Source organism: Oncorhynchus mykiss, chromosome 2 (assembly GCF_057628025.1).
Source record: "Oncorhynchus mykiss isolate SJ-2025 chromosome 2, ASM5762802v1, whole genome shotgun sequence".
NCBI lineage: Eukaryota > Metazoa > Chordata > Actinopteri > Salmoniformes > Salmonidae > Oncorhynchus > Oncorhynchus mykiss.
In genome coordinates this window covers 57,916,255-57,937,977 of record NC_143023.1, presented here as the reverse complement: position 1 = coordinate 57,937,977, position 21,723 = coordinate 57,916,255, and the positions used below count along the sequence as shown (strand labels likewise).

General features: G+C 44.7%; 1 protein-coding gene and 1 long non-coding RNA gene across 6 annotated transcripts in view; one reads left to right on the top strand and one right to left on the bottom strand.

Moving 5' to 3' along the window:
• Positions 1-21,723, top strand: part of LOC110492538 (MOB kinase activator 2) — an 88,816-nt gene that overhangs the window by 56,232 nt on the left and 10,861 nt on the right. The window contains exon 1 of one of the 5 annotated variants that reach the window (XM_021566945.3): positions 12,123-12,355. The exons of 3 other annotated variants lie outside the window; for them this stretch is intronic. In XM_021566945.3, the coding sequence (XP_021422620.1) occupies positions 12,240-12,355 (116 nt within the window). In that variant the 5' untranslated portion in view covers positions 12,123-12,239. Of the gene's footprint in view, positions 1-12,122; positions 12,356-12,412; positions 12,463-21,723 lie in introns of those variants that run through there. One more of the 5 variants, XM_036951689.2, reaches the window with a different exon arrangement.
• Positions 13,100-19,653, bottom strand: LOC149985161 (uncharacterized). Its single transcript, XR_016487390.1, has 2 exons — positions 17,970-19,653; positions 13,100-15,311 (listed from the first exon to the last, which is right to left on the bottom strand). It is a non-coding gene; the product is annotated as an uncharacterized LOC149985161 (long non-coding RNA).

Here is a 21,723-nt window from a genome sequence, read left to right as displayed (position 1 = left end):
CGGATATCACATTTACAAAAGTATTCAGACCCTTTTACTCAGTACTTTGTTGAAGCACCTTTTGCAGTGATTACAGCCTCGAGTCTTCTTGGGTATGACACTACAAGCTTGGCACACCTGTATTTGGGGAGTCTCTCCCACTCTTCTCTGCAGATCCTCTCAAGCTCTGTCAGGTTGAATGGGGAGCGTCGCTGCACAGCTATTTTCATGTCTCTCCAGAGATGTTCAAGTCCGGGCTCTGACTGGGCCACTCAGGAACATTCAGAGTTGTCCCGAAGCCACTGCTGTGTTGTCTTGGCTGTGTGCTTAGGGTCGTTGTCCTGTTGGAAGGTGAACCTTCGCCCCAGTCTGAGGTCCTGAGCGCCAGCCCTAGGAAGAGTCTTGGTGTTTCCAAACTTTTTCCATTTAAGAATAATTGAGGCCACTATGTTCTTGGGGACCTTGAATGCTGTAGAAATGTTTTGGTACCCTTCCCCCAGATCTATGCCTCGACACAATCCTGTCTCAGAGCTCTACGGACAATTTCTTCAACCTCATGGCTTGGTCTTTGCTCTGACATGCACTGTCAACTGTGGGACCTTATATAGACAGATGTGTGCCTTAATGTTTTGTCAACTCACTGTACATTTACATAAACTTAAAGGGGAATACCTAGTTAGTTGTACAACTGAAATGTGTCTTCTGCATTTAAATCAACCCCCCCAGAAACAGAGAGGTGAGGCGGGCTGCTTTAATCGACATTGTCTTAAATCTCCAAATTCCACCCTGTTCCCGCCCACTGGCCGCCTGTCCGCTGCCCTATACACACGCACACTTCCTGAGCAAACATGGGTGGCGCCAGCTACCATCTCTCTCTCTCTCCGCCATCCCTTTCTCCCCCCGCCCTTTTCCATTACAGAGTCCTGCTTCCCTCTATTTGCCCCTCCATCTCTCCCTCTTGCACAGTCTCCCTCTGTCCCTCTGCTTTCCTGAGAAAACATTGGTGGGGACAGGGTGGGGTGTGGGACAGCCTGTCTCTCACTCCTATTTCATCCTCCCTTTTCCTTGCCTTGCACAAAGTCCTTCTCTTTCCCTCAAACTCTCCCTCCCTTCCGCTCTCCATTTGTTACACAAGCCTCCTCTCTCTTCGCGCCTCCCTTCATCACATTCCTCCCTCCTTCCCTCTCTCGTTAGTTGTCCCTCCCTCCCAAGTCCCTCTTCCTTAGCCTAACTGCTACACAGAGCAAAGTACTGCTTGAAAGTACTGCTTAAGTTGTTTCTTAGGGTATCTATACTTTACTTTGCTATATATATTTTTGATTTACTTTTACTTCACGGCATTCCTAAAGAAAATATTGTACTTTTTATTCCATACATTTTCCCTGGCACCCAAAAGTACTAGTTACATTTTGAATACTTAGCAAGACAGGAAAATGCTTATGAAAAGAACATCCCTACGGCCTCTGCTCTGGCGGACTCACTATAAACGCATGCTTAGTTTGTAAATTGAGTGTTGGCGCGTGCCCCTGGCTATCCATACATAAAAAAAACAAGAATGATGCCGTCTGGTTTGCTTAATATAAGGAATTTGAAATGATTTTTACTTTGGTACGCAAGTATATGTTATACCAAATACTTTTAGACTTTTACTCAAGTAGTATTTTACTGGGTCACTTTTACTTGAGTCATTTTCTATTACGGTATGTTTTACTTATACTCAAGTATGAAAATTGGGTGCTTTTTCCACCTCTGCACTCAGTCTCTCCCTTCTTCATGCCTCCCTCTACCTCTACCGTCTCCCTCTATCACAATTCACGTCCAATGCTCATAAGAAACGTGATGGTGACGATTGGGGTGTGGGGATGAGGATGGCCAAACCGTGTCCTGCTGAGGTTAACGGTACCCACTGCCCCCCCCCGTCCCGTGCCACCCACCGATTTAAGGCAGCCCTCGGCACCTCTGATTCAGAGGGGTTGGGATAAATGCGGAAGACACCTTTCAGTTGAATGCGTCGTTGTTCACCTGACTAGGTCTCCCCCCTTTTCCCTCTGACACGATGTCTGTGTTCGACCTGGATGCCCTTCTGTCTAGTCGTCTGTAGTTCAACTGCTCCGGTAGCAACACACATGAAGTTGCTTTTAAAAGGAAGTATGTCTCACTTCCTCTCTCTCTTTTTAGATCAGTTATTTTTTTTAAATATATATATATATATATACAGCTACACACACACATACTACTGTTCTACATGTGGTAACAGTGACATGAAGCCAGCGTCTCCTCTTTCTGTGAGCCACAATACTAGTGGAAACTGACTCGTTTAGTTTTTCCAGCCTTGACTGGATGCTGGAGCGTCGAGCTGTGAATGTGGTGGGTTAGGTTCAGCTTTCAGGGAAAGATGTACAGGCACACACACACACACACACACACATCATACAACACCCTTCAGCATCCCTCATAGGAACACACCTGGAAATGGAGCATGGGAAAATGTTTCTGTCAGGGTCTGTGCGTAGATACAAAAAAACAATGCTTTTCCACCGGGTGGGTGGGTACCAAGGCCTTATTCCCTTTGACTGGCGAGGCCTCTCACCTACTCTCCCTCCAGGAAAAGGATAAAGTAACACATTTACCCGTAGGTTCTGATCTAAGGTCAGTTTGTTTAGGTTAAGATTGGAAAGAAACTGATCCTTGGCCTGAGAGAGAAATGTATATCTAGGCTACATTAATGGTGACTTTTGGTATTGTACTGAAATATCAACTGCAGTGGCTGGTAATCTGCCTATAGGTGGTGCTATTGTTTTTACAACGCTCCCCTCTGAAGTGAACACTCGAGGCTCAACAAGTGCTCTCATGCTTAGTGTATAAAGTCTGCACCCCCCCATTGTTGCCAAACCAAGTATCTTAAGACGAGATTCAGAATGGTACGTTTCTGCCGAAATGATCGTCTGGTTTCAGTGTGTCCTGACTCAACCCCCCCCCACGGCCCTCCCCAAGTTGTCGTTACTGGCGTCTATCATATTATTCCTGAGAGAAGAACATTCTTCTCGTTGTTGTTTCACAAGTACTTCTGAGAAATGGGAAGACTGTGGCCTTGGGGAACCTATCCCTTTCCCTCAGAACACCAGGCGTGGTGACACACGCGCACACTAGAGGGGAAATAACGGCGGGTTTTGTCTATTTTCTTCAATAGCTCGTCTTTGTATCTGCCATAATGGCTGACTGCCATTGAGGGATTCCACCATTTTAAAGTAATGTCCATGCTGAAATGGGTTCTAGCCATCCAGAGCCATCTTTCTACCTCTCTGGTCACCACCCACAGCAGAGATGAAGATTCAGTCTACCTGTCTGTCAAGTGATCATTCAGCAGACATACCTGGCACCGGCCGTCACCGTCAAGGTCAACGCAGTATTTTCCCACAGGTGTTTGACAGGAGGTATTTGGGAGTTTTGTTTTCAAAATGGCTGCCGTTGTATCACTCAGTGGTGCTACACACTGGTGGTGGGTGAGTCAGAAGTTGACCCCTAAGAGCAGATCCAGGATCTGCCAAGCTTGACCGCCCCCCCCCCACATTGTAAGTAACCTCCAGCAATTTATCAGGAACAGAACATCTCCTAACTGACCTTAGACCAGAGTCTTGGGTTAACTGCCAATGTCAAATATACAGGCAGTGAACCCGACGTGTTCGTTTTGGCTCTCATTGCAGAAGTCTACTCCCCTAAGTACAGCTCTATGATCTGCATGTTCCATCCTAACCTTAACCTTCTTGACCATTTATCAAGCCCATCTCATAGCTGACCATCTGTCCTGGGGTCCACTGACCCTGCAATGCTGCTCTCATTCCAGCTAGGGTTGTGACGATACCAGTATTTTCCCATGGCAAAAATGAAAGCCCAAAAGTCTTTGGTCCTTTTTAAAAACCTGCTGTATATAAAATATTGTGTGCTATAGGGGGGGGGGGGGAAGAGTGTGTGTTTCCAACATTGGGGCTGTTTTCCTAAAGAAGTTTTTGTTTCCTTGCCACGATACTAACGAGCATCGTGAGACTTGTTGTATCGTCCCCGGCTCTAATTCCAACCTCTCACCTAAAATACGGCCTGCCAACCTCCACTCGGAGTGGAGAGGCAGAGAAAGAGGGATGAAGATGGGTTTTCTGATGGAGAGGGGTTGGAAGAAGACAATTGGAGGGTGAAAAGAGAAGGCAAAGCGATGGGGGTAGAAGGAAAACCCAGGGAGGAAATGGAGAGTGAGAGACAGACGTTTGGTTGCCGTGGTGATGGCCAGGAAGTGAGTAATGACCTGGATGTTTTGACTGAGTGAGGCTGAAAGCAGCACGGTGAGGCTTCTCCTCTCCCCGGGAATGTAGGGAGAGTACAGAACAATGAGCAAGGGCATACTGCGACACCCCCCCCCCCCCCCCCCCCGTTACTCTTCTCTTTAAATCTGTTCCCTCTCTCCTCCCTGACCTCTTCTTTATTAAATCTCCTCATTTCACATTCCCGCTTTCGATCCTCACTCTCCTTTCGCTCACTCTCCCTCGTCCACTGCCCATCTCTTCTTTCACCTCTTCGCCCTCGCTTTCACCCCTGTCTTTTTATCTTCCCCCTTCGCTCCTCTTCCTTCCCCTTCGCCTCCCGCTACTTCCCGTCCTCTAACTCTTCGCCCTTCCCATCCCGTTACCACCTGATATCATCACAGTTAGTCCAAACTGAAACTGTAGCTATGGAGATAGAAACAGACAGACGTGAGGTCTTGTCGTTGTCATCTCGTCCGGCTCCATCTTGTCATCGTCCTCTCTCTCTCCTTCATCGGTCACAACTCCGAAACTGTTCACAAACAAAGATGGCTTCCCTTTCCTTTACCACTCTCAAACATCCTCTGGTGCCCGGGTGCCACCTCTCTTTGAGAACCAGCTCCAATCCTAGAAAAATGAGCTAGCAAGAATGTTGTTTGACCTTTCACAGTCTTTGTTGGTGATATTAATGGGGCTATAAATGTGTCTGTAATGAAGCAGTTGTGTCATTTCCATAAATGTCAGTCGTTGAATGTTGAGAGGAAGTGTGCACCATCCAAAGTAAGCGAACAGAGGTACAGACAACTTTTGCAATGTGCCCTTGTTCTTAGAGGTGAGATCCTGTCTCTCCTTCTGCGAATGCTCCTCTCGTCCCATCTCTGTTCTTTCTCTCTGTTCTGTCTTTCCTTTGTTTAGCCAGGCTGGGGAGAGATTAAACAAGGGATGACATGTCGGTGCACGCCAGCCCTCCTCCGGCTGGAATGCAAGGCATGAGGCAGAGTAGATCAAGGCAGAGGGGGAGAAAATGGTAATATCTTCTGGCCCCATAGGTGGCCACTGAAAGAAATACATAACGGGAGATGGGAGATAGGGGGTGGTAAGAGAAAGAAGCAAAGGTAGGCAAGTTTACTCTGTAAAATCCTATGTTTTAGAAACGATACACCTGTATAGACAAAACTAATGAATGACCCCATATCTTGAGTTCAAAGTGTGTTGATAGCAAAGGACCGTTTGCCGTTGGCCCTCGTTTAGCAGCCAACACACGGTGTATTGTAGAGGGGCTGAGTTGAACGTCTGAGGTAGTGTGTCAAGCAAGTTCAGCAAACAAGGTTGACCTCTTGTCAGTTTAAAGGGACACTCCCATTGACTTGCTACTTTGCTGTGTTTGCTAAGGGCAATTCCACGATAACAAAATTAAGCTTTGGCTGTTTTTTTTTAACTTAAAAATGTATGCCAAACAAAAACCCATTGATTTTAAAAGTTTAACAAAATATACAACTCTATGCGCAGTGACTAATTTGAACAATTTCCACAGAAAACTTAGCGGAAGGACTGTGCAGATGCGAACTTGAACGAAATTACAGTAAAAATCTCCCTCCAGGTTTTTATGCGTGTTTTTTCCCCCCAAAAAAATTTAAATACTTGCTCTGAATTAAGATGACAACATGTCTGCAGAAAGGGTGTCAGCTATGACACTGGCCCCCTTGAGTTTGGTTATTGAACTACAGGAAGAGAAGTGGAGTTAGTAACATGGTGTTTTGTGCCCTGGTCGGCCTAAAACCTGGACAACGCTGGGACAATTGTTGCCCGCCTCATGACACAGCCTGGGATCTAACCCGGGTCGGTAGTGACGCCTCAAGCGCTGCGATGCAGTGCCTTAGACCGCTGTGCCACTCGGGAGGCCTTGTTGTAATGTTTAAGTCACTCAAATATCACATGAATACACGTTAGACATGGCAAAATGTATAAAATTGCAAGAAAATTAGCTTTAAACCCGTTAAATTCTCTGCGCCCTATGACAACATTTTTGTAGAATGGCAGTAAATGAGCTTTAAGCCTGCAAAATATGCTGTCCACCAATAAGAGGAGCGTGAGCGAGCATTGCTCAGTGGGTACGGATTAGAGGTCGACCGATTAATCGGAATGGCCGATTAATTAGGGCCGTTTTCATAACAATCAGAAATCTGTATTTTTTGGGCGCCAATTTTTTTAAATATTTTTTTATACCTTTTATTTAACTAGGCAAGTCAGTTAAGAACACATTCTTATTTTCAATGACGGCCTAGGAACTGTGGGTTAACTGCCTCGTTCTGGGGCAGAACAACAGATTTTCACCTTGTCTGCTCGGGCGATCCAATCTTGCAACCTTACAGTTAACGAGTCCAACGCAATAACGACCTGCCTCTCTCTCGTTGCACTCCACAAGGAGACTGCCTGTTACGCGAATGCAGTAAGCCAAGGTAAGTTGCAAGCTAGCATTAAACTTATCTTATAAAAAAAAACAATCAATCATAACCACTAGTTAACTACACATGGTTGATATTACTAGATATTATTGAGCGTTAACTGCGTTGCATATAATCTGAGCATACAAGCATACTTAGATACTTGTATCTGACTGAGCTGTGGTAGGCAGAAGCAGGCGCGTAAACATTCATTCAAACAGCACTTTTGTGCGTTTTGCCAGCAGCTCTTCGTTGTGCGTCAAGCATTGCGCTGTTTATAACTTCAAGCCTATCAACTCCCAAGATGAGGCTCGTGTAACTGAAGTGAAATGGCTAGCTAGTTAGTGCGCGCTAATTGTCATTGTGTTGCTGGTTCGAGCCCAGGGAGGAGCGAGGAGAGGGATGGAAGCTATACTGTTACACTGGCAATACTAAAGTGCCAATACCAAATTAGTTGAAATTTGGTCAGCCCACCCTGGCCTTGATGTTACCGTCCACAGGTGGACTGGACTAAATCTTAACCTATCATAGACGTCTGTTTGGATAGAACGGTACCATACCGTGAGTCGAGCACAGTACAATTCAGGACTGAGTACAGTCCAATGCAATAGAGCACAGCAGGGTAGAGTTCAGTTCATTACAATAAAGACAAGTGACAGTAACAGGAGACTATGAGCTGAACAGGACAGTATGTCAGTGGAAGAGAGGACAGTAACAGGAGACACTGAGCTGAACAGGACAGTATGTCAGTTGAAGAGAGGACAGTAACAGGAGACACTGAGCTGAACATAAGTCAGTGGAAGGGAGGACAGTAACAGACCGTTATGGCACAGTAATTCCGGTACGGTGGTTCTGTTACCAATTTGGTAGCGGAATTACAAGCTTGAATCACTTAGTTCATAAACAAAGTTGATATCAGTAAAATTACTGAGTCATTGGTAGGTCTACCATTTACTTGTTACTTCTGTTGTCCGGATTTGCCTTTTGTACACACACACACACACACACATAAAGACAATAAATACTGTTACATACACACACACTGGCACCTACTGGATTGCATTTCCCTGGCAGGTCACAGGGTTCAGTGTTTGAGTAGATCCTGGGCCTATAGGAACTCCCACAGATATTAAGACCCTCAGCCTGCACTGTTTTCACTGGCTAAGTCCTTACTTAAACACACTGTGTACTGCACACTCTCACACACTACACATGCAAAGACCAGAGTCACCCAACTCCACTGTAGCGTGGGGGGGTGCCCAAATTCTGCCATTCCATTGGTCACTACACCAGTCATTCAAGGTAATTCTACAGTGCCATTGGCTATATCATGGGGTGGGACTGAGCTGTTGCCAGGCCCGATGCCCGTCTGCTGCTGCTGTGATACATTGCTTTGCTGTAAAGAATCTGTGTTTTCTTTGTCTTAAAATGGTGGAATGTCTGTCCACTGAGCAGGGGACCAGCCACCTCGGCCAATTTTATTCAAGGGGACAAGGGTACTGGGGTGTAGTTTTGATGTCAACTATGCACGTTTTGGGTGGAGATAGGAAAACACCTTTTTTGTTAACATGAGCCCCATTTCAAAATGTTTTCTCCAAGTTATTTTACATAGCCTACTAATTGACTATTGACAAGTTTCGGTTCAGTTTTGGCCAAACTTTTTGACGTTGGCTTCGTCACGTTTTCTCACGGTCGTTGTTCGTTCTATTCTGAGTGGCTGTGATTGTCGCGTCCATTGTGGCAGAGTGAATCGTCATTTTTATTTTTTTCTTTCACCGGCATTCTCCTTACCACCACACCCTTTTCTTTTTCCCTGTCGTAGGCTTAAATATATAAATAACATGAAACGCTGTCATTTTTCCATACCGCTGTTTTTTTGTTTTGCTTGCGTTCTCTCTCGAGTTGGATGATGGTGATTATAGATGGTTGATTGAGCGTCAGCCACCAGTTTGACTTTACCTCACCGTCATTCCAGAAGCAGCCAGTCATAAGTCCTGGCTGTTGACGTCAGTGTTTCCAGCAACCTTCTTACGCAACTCTTTTGTTCTCCCTCCGTTGTAAGTTTAATGAGCAACGTGTGTCCTTATTGAATCTGGCCCTCAAAGCAGACACTGTGGTTTCCAGGGATGCCTTGAAGCTGACTGTGATAGTCTAAGTAGGCTAGAAGTTGTGTGTGTGTGTGTGTGTCCCCCTATCCGCTGATACTTGGTCAGAGATTTTCTCGCCCTCCCCCCCTGCTGCTGTCCTTAAGTGTCATGACTCTCATAGTTTACTCATAGTTCGCCACTGAGCAATCCAAGAGAAAACATAACGTATGTTTGCAAGAAATGGGATATGAGCCAGATCACGTCAGATGGGCCTACTGTTTAGTGTTATGGGCTAGCTAGCTACGTGCTTGTTCGACAGATTGTGATTCGCGCTATGTGAGTCATATCGTGTTAGATAACATTGGGGAAGAGGACCTTTTTGTTTGACTTACTTTACTGAGGTTGGTTTACATGTAATCTAGTGACGTGAGATCATGTTTGTTCCACAGAATATGGTTTATGTCCGATGTCCTAGGTGTGCACTCTTCTTCGATGGAATGGCGAGAGAGCATGAGAATTTTCAGAGCGTGAGTTAATGGTTTAGGTGTGTGTGTGTGTGTAGTACGGTTAAACCAGGTGGCACGGTGAGTGGTGCCATGTCTGGTCTCGGAAGGAGCTGCCATTGGTGACGTCAGCAGTAGCTAAGAATCAGTCTTCTCTCTGTCCGGTACACAAAGAATGTGTCTGACCGCAGTTTCCACCCACGTCAAATCTTAGGCTATGTGAGAATGGTGTTTGTTTGTGTGAACAATTCCAACTTGTAGGCTAGGTCTGTAGTCAGGGGCCTTCCAGGTAGAAATAAAACCCCTATGTTGGGTCCCGTTGGAGACGGTTGCCAACTACATTAGCCAACTTTTTTGGGAACTCCAGAAACGACAACAATTCATTAGTTGTAGTTATCAGCATAATTTAGACCCAAATCAGCTCATGCACAAATAATGGATTAGTACTTTCCAGCAACTGAATTGCTTTTTAACTCCAGGAACAGTACTTCATTAAGTTGTCTTTGACCTTGAAGCCTGATTGAGCCCTCAGTGTTCAATGGAGTTCATTCTGAATGCAGAGGCTCTGGCTATGGCCCAGTGGTCTTGAATGGCTGCCTTCTATTTTAGGTAACTGCTGATGTAATAGCTGTAAGCAAATGGATGGAAACTTTTTTTCTTCTCTTTTTTTTTCTTTTCCCATGACATTGTTTTTCACTTCAGTGGTCACCACCTCAGGTAGGGCCCGAAGCCGTTTAGAACTGTTCACCCATGGCCCTCTCTGTCCTCACCACCTCTTTCAATCTCTCCCCTTCCCTCTCTCCCCCCCTTCACTCTGGTCAGTATAGACCAGGCAGAGGCAGGCTGAGGTTATAAATAGCTCCCGAGAAAAGGCTCTGGCCTGTTCTGGCCCCTCTCTCTCTCTCCACCGCAGCAGCCATTCAGAGTGATGACCCTAACCCCCCCCCCCCCCCCCCCCCCCCCCCCCCCCAGTGAGCTCTGTGCTGGGGCCAGACGGGGAGACATGTCTCCCAAGAAGGAGCCATGCTGGCAGAGCGTGCAGATGGACCTGTACATGGCCCTTATCAGACCACCTCACTCTCTGATACTTGTAAGATGTACGTGATAGGGGTTCACATCCAGCACACAAACAAGCAGGGTCTCTCTCTCTTGCACACAAACATGTAAAGACTTTTCAAACGCACTGATTGACCCTGACGTACTCAGACCCTTACACACTGACTGTCTGTTATATATATACACACACACACACACACACACACACTAGGAGAGAGCTGAGCTCCAGCCCCCCCCTTCCCCCCAGATTAGTGTGTCTTTGTGAGCGTCCATGCTACAGCAGTCCGCTGGTATGTCTCACATCTGCAGCTGCAAGCCCACTGGTCCAGCCGGAGAGAAGGGGGGGCAAGGAGAGAAACCTGCGCCCATATTTATAAAGTGTCTGAGTAGGAGTGCTGATCTAGGGTCAGTTTGGCTTTTATATCATAATGAATTACATTATAATGACGGGGGGGGGGGGGGGGTGTATACTTGATCCTAGATCAGCACTCGGATGCTTTAGGGATACCAGCCTTGGTCAGAAAAGGGGTCAGAAGAGATACAAATGGAGGGGGAGAATGAAAGATGGGGAAAGAAGTGTCTGAGGATAGTAGGGAGAAAGAAAGATGTATAATGCTTTTTTTTTTATCCACGATCCTTTGACGTAGCCTGAGACTTTCTTTTCCTTTGTCTTCACTTTCTTTTGCCGTCATAAGGCCGTCTATAGTAGTTCTATTTCAAGATTGCTTTGTACTCTCAATGTTGAGGATCGATATCAAGTCCAGATGGTGTAATGCCTCTATTCAACCCGACATCAGACTTGCGCCGGGAACTCAGCCGCCGCCTCAGCCTTGACACTCGTTCTTAATTGGAGGCTTTTCCGAGCTGATTTACCCTACCGGTACACTGCCAGACCTGTTGTGCCAAAGTCAAGTCGCTACATGGCCATCTACTGCTCATCTCTCATCTCATAGTGAGGTTTGAAGTCAACCACAAGAATGTGGCCTCGCCGTCTCAACATGTAACCTGTCGTGAACCAACCGCGTTCTGCTGTCGTCAGGCCTCCCAATGCGGCTGACCTGTCTGGTGAGATGACTCGAGGCCTTGTGAAACAACTCTCTAGGTCATTGCTGCCATCTAATTGTACATTTTAATTGTTTGCAATTTTTAATTTTAGGAGTTGTTTTTATCCAGCTGGGTGGGACATAGTAGGGATAGCCTCAGGCTGAAGAATATGAGTGCTTCTGTTTTAAACTGATAACACCACTTTGTCTTTACAGTATGTTTTTGGTATTTAAAAGTTGTTACAGTACAGTAACACGACAGGTATTACTATGGTACAACAAAGTTACAACTCATAATAGATGGGGTATTCATCCCACAGTGTGATCGTTATTAACTAGTTACATTTGTAACCGTTATGGCTCCGTTGTAGCACAGAATCCTGTACCGCATACCCTCCTTCAGACCACCTGGCTCTCTTTTTTTGTCGCCACTTTTGCGACAACGCTTCAAGGAAGAAGATGGACCACGTCCACATGAGCATGAGCTGTGACGCCCTTCATTTCCATGGGCGCCGATGACGTGCATTAAGGCAGCTCCCAACTCTGTTAAAAATCATTCAGTTGGTCAAGTGACTAAGTGTCCCCCCATTTCCCTTGTTGTGGGGGTTCTGTTTCGCACCTCAATGACTCAACTCTTCCCGGATTGGCTGCATGTGGAGAAGGGGGGCGGGCAGTTTGCGAGAGCCACAAATAGTTTTTTCTCTTCAGGTCTTTCGTAACGTTAGCCGACCGTCAAAATTGAAGTATTTAATTTTGCAGCCTCTTCGGAGAGGAACGGTGTGGCGAGAGACGTTGTTTTTGGAAAAAAAATAAAACATTCTTCCCCTATTCAGTTATGGTCGGAGATTATAGTCCCATTTCAGGAGACAATACGGATATGCACTCACAGAGGAACTCGAAAAGCGGATTAAGTTGTAAAATGGTCCTTCAGGCGGTGGGCAAAGTGTTAAGGTAAAAAAAAATAACCGTGTTTTTGGAGTTCACTTCTCGTCTCGTTTTGCTGGTTGAGACCCTACTCCTGTAATGTGGAGGCAAGGCAGCGGTCGGCTCGTTCGACGGTACGGCGGGACAGGCAGCGTGTTTGGTTTATAGTGGAACTTTCCAGCAGAAGGAACTTCTAATCAATAGCTGATTTTGGGAAATACAATTTGGTTTAGGCTACATTTTGGAAGACGCGTCTGCTTTGCAATTAGAAAAATACCGGGTTTCTAATGATCAGAATATGCTTGTTGGTGTGTTTTTAGATGTACATTTATTTTTCTCAATTAGAATGTCAGTTTCGGATAAAATATGAACGAAGTAGGCTCTAGACTCACTGTTAACGTGATACGGTAGGTGTAGAAGCAACAGTGTGTCCATGGTGTGTGTGTGTGACGACCAACCTCGCTACCATGTGAGAAGTATGTAACGTTAGCCAAGTACTGTCCTTTTCATGTCGTTCAACATTCGACTCTAAATCAGTTCTTGGTTCGACGCGGTGGCAGCAGTTATTGGATGCAGGAACATATCGTTTCCTAAGGTCTGGCACTGAACATATTGAACAATTATTTTCTTTAAAAATTCTCTGTCAACTTTCTCACTGCAAAGTAGGCGCAACTTGCATTCGTTTAAACATAGGCCTACTGTTTTCTCGTCGAAGTGTTCTTTACAGCTCACAATTTAAAAAAGGAAATTGCTGCGTGTCTTAAACAGCAATTACAGGCTTTTCGACTCTCAGGTTCCAGGTTAACAGCAATTCACTAGTCGGTGGAATTTGGTTTGGCTTCCAGCATTCAGCGACAGCTCTCCCCACCCAGCAAGACTGAACAAGAGCAATGTGCTATGTCGTCTCAACCACTGTAAATAATTAAAGCCCCAACTTCCGTTTGAACCAATTCAAACAAAAACATTGCTTTCTTAGAGGTGTTTTTGGATAGAAATATGTTGATGGTCCTACATTCTCTATATAAAACATTACAACACAACTTTTTTTTTAAAGCATTTTTAGGCCACCTGTTTCAGTATTGCATACTACAGATGTGACTTAGACTTAAATCATGTCTGATCCAAATAGTGTTAGTATCAAACGTGTTTGTGGGTCACGAAACAAATACAACAACAAAAACAATCACAGACCCACTCTCAGAAATCATCCCATGAAGAACTCTAGCACTGTGGGGAAATATATTGAAGTAACCCATGACAACACTGTCTCAGTCTGTATGTGCATGGCTGGAAGTAGACACCTTGTATTATTTTTCTTTTTTTTAACCAGGAAACGCTCTTTTAAACACAAAAGGCTACAATTCGGGGCCTACCTTGTTAAGTCACAGTTTAAAACTTGTTGGCCTAACCATGGGGCCTGTCAGTGTGGCTTTTCCTTGTGAAGTCTTAGAGAAGTACTGAGGCTAATCCTTCATGGGACAGAGTTGACAGACCGACCATGCTGGTTAGTTTCCCTTCTCTTACCTCCACCTAAACGCTTGGAAACGTTCAGTCCTAATTATGGAACTTTAGATAATAGTACAGTATTGGGATACTTCAGGATTTTGTCAATGAAGCCCTTTTATTTACTTCCCCAGAGTCTGATGAACCCATAAATACAATTTGTATGTTTCTGTGTCCATTTACAAAGGAGGTTAGACGGATTTTCCCACGGCAATGCTAATTGCGCTGGCACTAGTTGGCAACTTCCTTCAAACTGCACGCAGTCATAAAAATGGCGTCCACAGGTTCATCTGAACCTGGGGAAGTAGATAAGAGCCTCATTGCCAAAATCCTGAAGTATCTGTTTAAGAATGCCCATCATTTTAGGATTCCGTGCTGTAAGAATGAATTATTGTACAGTACAGCAGTCACAGGAATGTATTGTACATTACAGTAGCAGATGGCAATCTGTCAAACCTAACAGGTAAGTTCATCTGCATGCCCCTCCTTTCAATGGAGCTAGAATGCCACAGTGATTGCAATCGGTTGATGCATCTAGCCTACACGTACCGCCTTTTTAAAAATTAACTTTTATCACCGTCAAGTGGATTTTCCAGTTCAGTGACCATTTGAGGAAGAATAACAGAAGGGAGACTATATGGCAGCGTTTAGACAGGCAGTCCAATTCTGATCTTGTTTTTGCTATAATTTTTTTTGTTGCCCAGCTCTGAAAAAGATCTGTGATTGGACAACAACAAAAAAACAATTAGTGGGAAAAATATCAGAATTGGTCTGCCTGTGTGAACGCAGCCAATGAATGCATAGTTCTCATTGTTCCAATGTCATTTTTCACAGCATATGCTTTTTTTTTTTACCACCCGAAAGATTATTCCTTCCGCAGCAGTGGGGGCAGTGTTGTCGTTTTGGTTCTTTGATCTGATCTATAGGCTATTCATCGAAGTAGCCTATTTTGCATGGATAACCACATATAACCTCAACCACTGCTTCAAATAGTAAACCAAACAACAAGAATCCACCCAAAAGTGTGTTTTGTTTAGAAGTAATAACTAGTAATTACAGGCTTTTGTGAAATGGTAGAACCTACTGTAGCCAACTAGCTAGCCAAGTGCTTTTTTTTTTCTCTCAGTGACCAAAACATAACGTTCTATTTTTAGCTCATATGGGAATGAATACACAAGCAGCATATTGAACTCCCAAGTATAAGAGTATTTGCCAGGGCATATTATTTTATTATACATTTGATTATTTCACATAGAGATGTGGGAAGCTAACAAGGCTAGCTTGCTATGTTTTTAGCCAGGCTGCCAGCTAGCTTCTACAAGCAAGGGAAGGTGACTCTTCCTTGGTTTCACAAAAACAAAGACAAAAAAAAACAACCATATTGATATTGCTCCCTTGTGAATGGGACCAGCGAGGCGATCGTGTTTCCAAAAGGTGTCCGCTACTCCAAAAATCCCACTCCTCGCATGCAGTCAAACACCTAGATCACATATGTCAGAGTCAAGGCCCGCGGGCCACATCCGGCCCGCAAGAAGGTTTTTTACGGCCCCTGGGATGATCTTGATTTATTATTAGAACCGGCCCGCAGCAAGCCGGCAGCCCGCAGATCTTTTACACGCACCAATACTACATTTCCCACAATGCAAAGGTGACGCACCGAGCAGTAGGCTGCTTCATTTCAATATTTATTGGCACAGCAGTCGTCAGCATCACAGTAAAATTAACTTTCAGATACCCATCAAAAATGGCAAAACGGAAGGTGGATACTGAGAACCGGGGGTTTCAAACAAGGTGGGAGTCGGAGTATATGTTCACGAAGGTAGCTGGAAAACCTGTGTGTCTTCTGTGTGGAGAAAGTGTGGCGGTACTGAAAGAGTATAATCTGAGACGACATTATGAAACGAAACACGCGGACAAAAACAAGAATATGGACATGGAACAAAGGCTACAAAAGGCAGAGGAATTAAAACGAGGCCTCAAATCTCGACAGGCTCTGTTCAAAAAAGCCAAATCACAAGGCCAGGCTGCTGTCAAGGCCAGTTTTATTTTGGCAGAAGAGATCGCTAAATCAGCCCGGCCATTTACGGAGGGGGATTTCATCAAAAACTGCATGATTAAAGTTTGTGACGAAGTTTGCCCAGAAAAAAGGCAACTCTTTTTAAATGTGAGTCTGAGCAGAAACACCATTGCCGAGAGAGTAGACCAGTTGTCCATCAATCTAAAAGAGCAGCTTGTGAAAAAGGGAAAAGATTTTATTGCATATTCCTTGGCTGTGGATGAGAGCACCGACATTTCTGACATTGCCCAGTTGTCAATTTTCATCCGCGGAGTGGACTCCAACCTAAGCGTGACAGAGGAGTTTTTGGCTTTACGTCCTATGCATGGCACAACTACGGGGCATGATTTGTATGAAGAGGTGTCAAAATGTGTAAATGAGATGGAGCTGCCTTGGGAAAAACTCGTGGGTTTGACAACCGACGGAGCACCTGCGATGTGTGGACACAGGAGCGGACTGGTGGCGAAGATACGGGAAAAGATGCAAGAGGAAAACGCGACAGGTGAGCTGACAGCTTATCATTGTATCATACACCAGGAAGCGTTGTGCGGTAAAGCCTTGAAAATGGAGCATGTAATGAGCATCATCACGCGCACAGTTAACTTTATCAGAGCCAAAGGTTTGAATCACCGCCAGTTCAAGGCATTTCTGACGGAGTTAGAAACGGAGCATGGTGATTTGCCTTATCACACAGAGGTGCGATGGCTAAGCCAGGGAAAGGTGCTTCAAAGATGTTTCGAGCTTCGTGAGGAGATTTGTCTGTTCTTGGACAGCAAAGGGAAAGACACAACACAACTCCGAGACGAAATGTTTCTGTGTGAAATGGCTTTTCTGTGTGACATTACGAGTCATCTGAATGCAATAAACTTGCAGCTGCAGGGTCGGGATCGTGTCATCTCTGATATGTACAGTACAGTGAAGGCATTTAAAACCAAACTGACTCTGTGGGAGACGCAGATGCGGAAAGAAAATTTGAGCCACTTTCCCAGCTGCCAGACCATGAAAGAGAAGCTCTCTACCAGTGCGTTCCCGAGCACACAGTTGGCTGATAAAATAGGTATGCTTGCCGCTGACTTTCGACGCCGATTTGCTGACTTTGAAGCACAAAAAAGCAGGTTGGAACTGCTCGGTAACCCATTTGCTGTTGACGTGGAAAGCTCACCACCAAACCTCCAAATGGAGTTGATTGACCTCCAATGCAATGATGCACTGAGGGCAAAATATGCGGCAGTGGGTGCTGCGGAGTTCGCCCGTTTCCTCCCCGGCACAATGCCCCAGCTGCGCATCCAGGCTGCTCAAACGTTGTCTATGTTTGGCAGCACATACCTGTGTGAACAACTGTTTTCTTTGATGAACCTGAACAAAACATCACACAGAAGTCGACTTACTGCTGAACACCTCCACTCAATTCTGAGGATTTCTTCAGCTCAGAGCCTTACCCCGAACATTGATGAACTTGTGGAAAAGATGGGACACCACCAAGTATCACCCTCAACCTCAAACAAGTGAACATTACTGTGCAATCACATATTTAGAGTTTTTACTCAGTTCAAGTTTAAAAGTTAAAATTTAATATTTGTTTTCACTGCATGTTACTTCTCCTTAAACAAAGTGTTGTTTTTGATTAATAGATTTTTGCACTTTATTTTTTTGTATTTCAATCCAATTATATTTTAAAAATATTTCAGTTGAGTGGATGATAGAAAATTGCTATTATTGTTTTTTCTTTGAAGTAAATTTAGCCCACTTTTGCTAAAATAGAAAATATAGTCTACTGATGGTGCCTTGAATACCGGTTTCTTTCATTTAATGTTCATGTTATGGGGATATTTATATAAAGGAAATTTGTCTTTTGTGTCTGTTGAAAATTAAAGATTACTGACAGAGCCATAAGAAAATATTGCTTTATTTATCTGATCATATTGTAATATATTTGTTAGGTTTTCAGTAGGTTCAATTAGGTTCACTAGACTATATGCGTCATTTAAACATTTTTCAATGAACATTCGAACAGTCCGGCCCTCGTCTTGTAGCTGATTTTTTTATTTGGCCCTCCGTCCATTTGACTTTGACACCCCTGACCTAGATCAACGGCGTGAAGCTTGTAAGCTGTTCTCCCCCTCACACACGTCTGTTGTGATGTTGATGCCCTTACATTATAGTTTCAGCGGGGGTTCTTTGTGGGCTCAGCGGGGCATTGGGGTTCTGAATGGGGTTTAACCCTATTGCAGCGCACAGTCACGGGCTGGATGGAACCCCCAGCCTCCAACACATTGGGTTCTGTCAACTGATCCTGTATGCCATGAAGGGAAATTTATGTGATTGTAGGAAACATGGCATGAAAACGTACATTCAACTAGGTTACGAAAAACAGACTTAACAGAATTTGCATGGCAAAAGAAGACTATCAAACAGGCCTCAGGGCAGTTTGGCTTTGACTTCTAAAAGTAGAAGAAATCGGAGAAAGAAAAAAATCGGAGAAGACTGCCATTGTTGCACATTTCTACCTAGACTAGCTGAGTATGAAATGTGTGGAGATTCCTGCCCTTACTCCTCTCTCTTTATAGCCGTGGCTTGGTTTGCTCGGGCCTGCTCCTCTGTCTGTGGTTTTCAGGGGAAAATAACCATTTGAGAAGTATACTCAATTTAGACGCCTGAAATAGATCTAGGGCTGTCCCCGGGGAAAAAATTAATAAATCTTAGTCGACCGAGAGCTGTTAGTTCTTTCGACCAGTCGACTGGTGGAAATGTAAAAAGTGTATTTATCCATACAGTGTGTTTGGAAAGGATTCCGACTTTTCCCACACTTTATGTTACAGCCTTAATCTAAATCAGATTAAATCTGGGGGTTTTTTTCAATCTGAACACAATACTCCACAAAGACAAAGCAAAAACCTTTTTGTGTGTGCAAATTTATAAAAAATATAAACCTCACATTTACGTAAGTATTCAAACCCTGGCCAGGTCTTGAGCGGTGCCTGGTTTCCTTCAGATGTGACGCTTGGCATTCAGGCCAAAGAGTTCAATCTTGGTTTCATCAGACCAGAGGAATCTGGTTTCTCATGGTCAGAGTCCTTTTAGGTGCCTTTTGGCAAACTCCAAGCGGGCTGTCATGTGCCTTTTACTGAGGCGTGGCTTCCGTCTGGCCACTCTGGACACCAGATTCTTCACAGGGAATACTTTACACAGTATGGAAAAGCGATACTTCAAGCCTCAGCTTCTTTCTACTTGTCAAACATAGAACTGATTCTGTATACTGGTGGTTGGTGTTGGGGGGGTCCATGTTTAGGATGTCTTATTCATTGGTAGGAAGAGGTTTGGTCCAAATCGAATGTTGGGTAGTATATTTGTTGACTATTACCTGAATCCTATAACTAAACATTTGGGTGCAATCAATTTGCTTAATTTCTCAGATCAAATTATATTTCAACAAAATTAATCTTTCAGGGATGCTTAATCGTATCTGTTACTAACTACCTGTTGACTTTCTATTGATTTTCTTTTTGGCCTCTGACTGACTTGTTTGGTTTGTTTCTAGGACTGTGGTTTCAGATACATTTTTTGTTGGTCAACAAAGTACAAGAACATCATCCAGACATCTGTTCTTTATCTGTTGTCGTCTTGTCTCCCCCCTCCTCTACCCTCACTGTAGATACTGTAGGGTGGTTTTCCCCCACCGCTGTTCAGCTGGTATTACATTATCGAATGAAAACCAGGTGGTGAGAAAAGCATGTTTCTCTGGTGTGAAGCTCCCCCCCCCCCCCCCAACATACCAGAGATACAGGAAGCATGGTCAGCCGGTGCTTCGAAAATCCATCATAACTACCCTTCAGAGAAAACCGGGGGGGGGGGGGACACGACTGCTCACGCTGTCTGGCTCAACTTTATTAGTACACATTCTTCTCCCCAAATCATTGTGGGGTCCATGTGTTAATTCCTTCTGTTTAAGCTTGTGGGGAGTGTAAGCTGTTCCTAGATCTGCGCTCGCGTGTGTGCTAGAAGCCATCTTGTTTACGGTAACCGCGTTGGATGGATGCTGAAAGATGTTCCCTGTCACAGATTGCATTAACCACTTCCATCTGCAAATCATTAGATGCCTCCACAGTTCACCGGGCCAATTTTAAGCAAGAGTTGTTGCGCTCGGCAGGCAGGCTCTTCTGGCTGAGGGGGGAAAGTCAATACATGGCTACAGTTAGCGATAATGCTGTAAATGCGCTATTAAAAACCAGAGCTGTTTTAGCTTCCAAGCCTTTTAAAGTAGCAGTATGTGCGTCAGTGTAGGTGGAATTAGCCCGTTTCCCCCGTTGAGGTGATAACTAAGCATGGGGGTGGCAGGTAGCCTAGTGGTTCGAGAGTTGGACTAGTAACCGAAAGGTTGCAACATCAAATCTCCGAACTGACAGGGTAAAAATCTGTCGTTCTGAACAAGGCAGTTTAACCCACTGTTCCTAGGCCGTCATTGAAAATAAGAATTTGTTTAGAACTGACCTGCCTAGTCAAATAAAGGTAAAATAATTAAATGAAAAGCACAGGCCTAGTGTTAGATGCGTACAAAGTCGCCAAGTGGTTCGACTCAAAGATTGCTTAGAAAATAAACCACTGTTAGCGTAATGCATACAGCCTTTTTTTGGTAGCGCTTTTAGTCGAAGGCCTTTCGGGCTAATTCCTCTGCATATTTGTGTAACGTGAGGTTATTAATTGGAAGCAGACTGTTTGGGGTGGAACAGTAACAAGCCTGTCTCGTGTTGTACCTGCCGAAGGCCGCCTCTCCTTAGCGGGCTCCTATTGTAGTCCTGAACGCTGCACAGTCAGCGTTCAGTCGTCACACAACTGATTTCTTCTAGGCCAAACGAGTTGACTCCCGATAAGGAGGATTGGGGAACTGCGCTCACTTCACCGACATGGTTGGCACTCTGAAAACCTCTGTGAACACACCGTTTGGATTGTAGATAGTCTATATGGACTTTCTCCACTTGAAGAGTGGTGCTTACAAGCACTAGATGGATCGCACACTCTGTTCTCTTCTCGGGTTCAGTGTGACCACTTCTCTGAGGCGAGAGAAGGTCATATTTGACATATTTTATCCCTAATTTATTCTTTCTCTTACCCTTTTTCCTTCTTTACTTATTTTAATGTAGACCGGTCTCTCCTATCTCCCCTCTCACCAGTCCAGTCAGGGTCAAGCGCCTCAGGCCCTGCACTCCCCTCTCCAACCTCTTTCATCTGGCTCTGCCCTTTCTCTTCATCTTTCTGTGCCCTCTACCTGTTCTCTTATCTTATCTCATCTTTCCCACCTCGTTTCCTTTCTCCACTATTATACATTTGTAATAACTCTCTCTCTCTCTTCCCATCTTACCTTCTCAATCGTTCCCCCGCTCTCTTTTCTTATCTCTACTACCACCCCCCACCCCCCATAAGGAGCAGTGAGACAGGTGTATGTGATCCATGCTTGTCAGGTGAAACAGCTTATCGCCAGCCATTAAGGCTTCATCTACTGATATTATCAGAGTACGCACGTTTTCAACGGCTTCCATAAGCCCCCCAGAAAACCATTGTGCTCGTTCTTAAAAAAGTTTAACTGAGCCATTTCCTGTGTCTCCTCCCTAATTTCGTCATTTTCCATACCATGCCTCTGAGGTATTTTCTGGATTCATTACTTTATTTTAGGATAAAGAAAACTTCCTTTTTGCCAGCACCGCTCCCCTGACACACACACACACACACACACACACACACACACTCTCACACAGGCCGTGGCTGCTCGTGGTAAAGTTCTCCCAGGCAGAGTCTTTGCCATAAAAGGCATTGTATTACTCCTTACCAGGCCAGGCTAGAC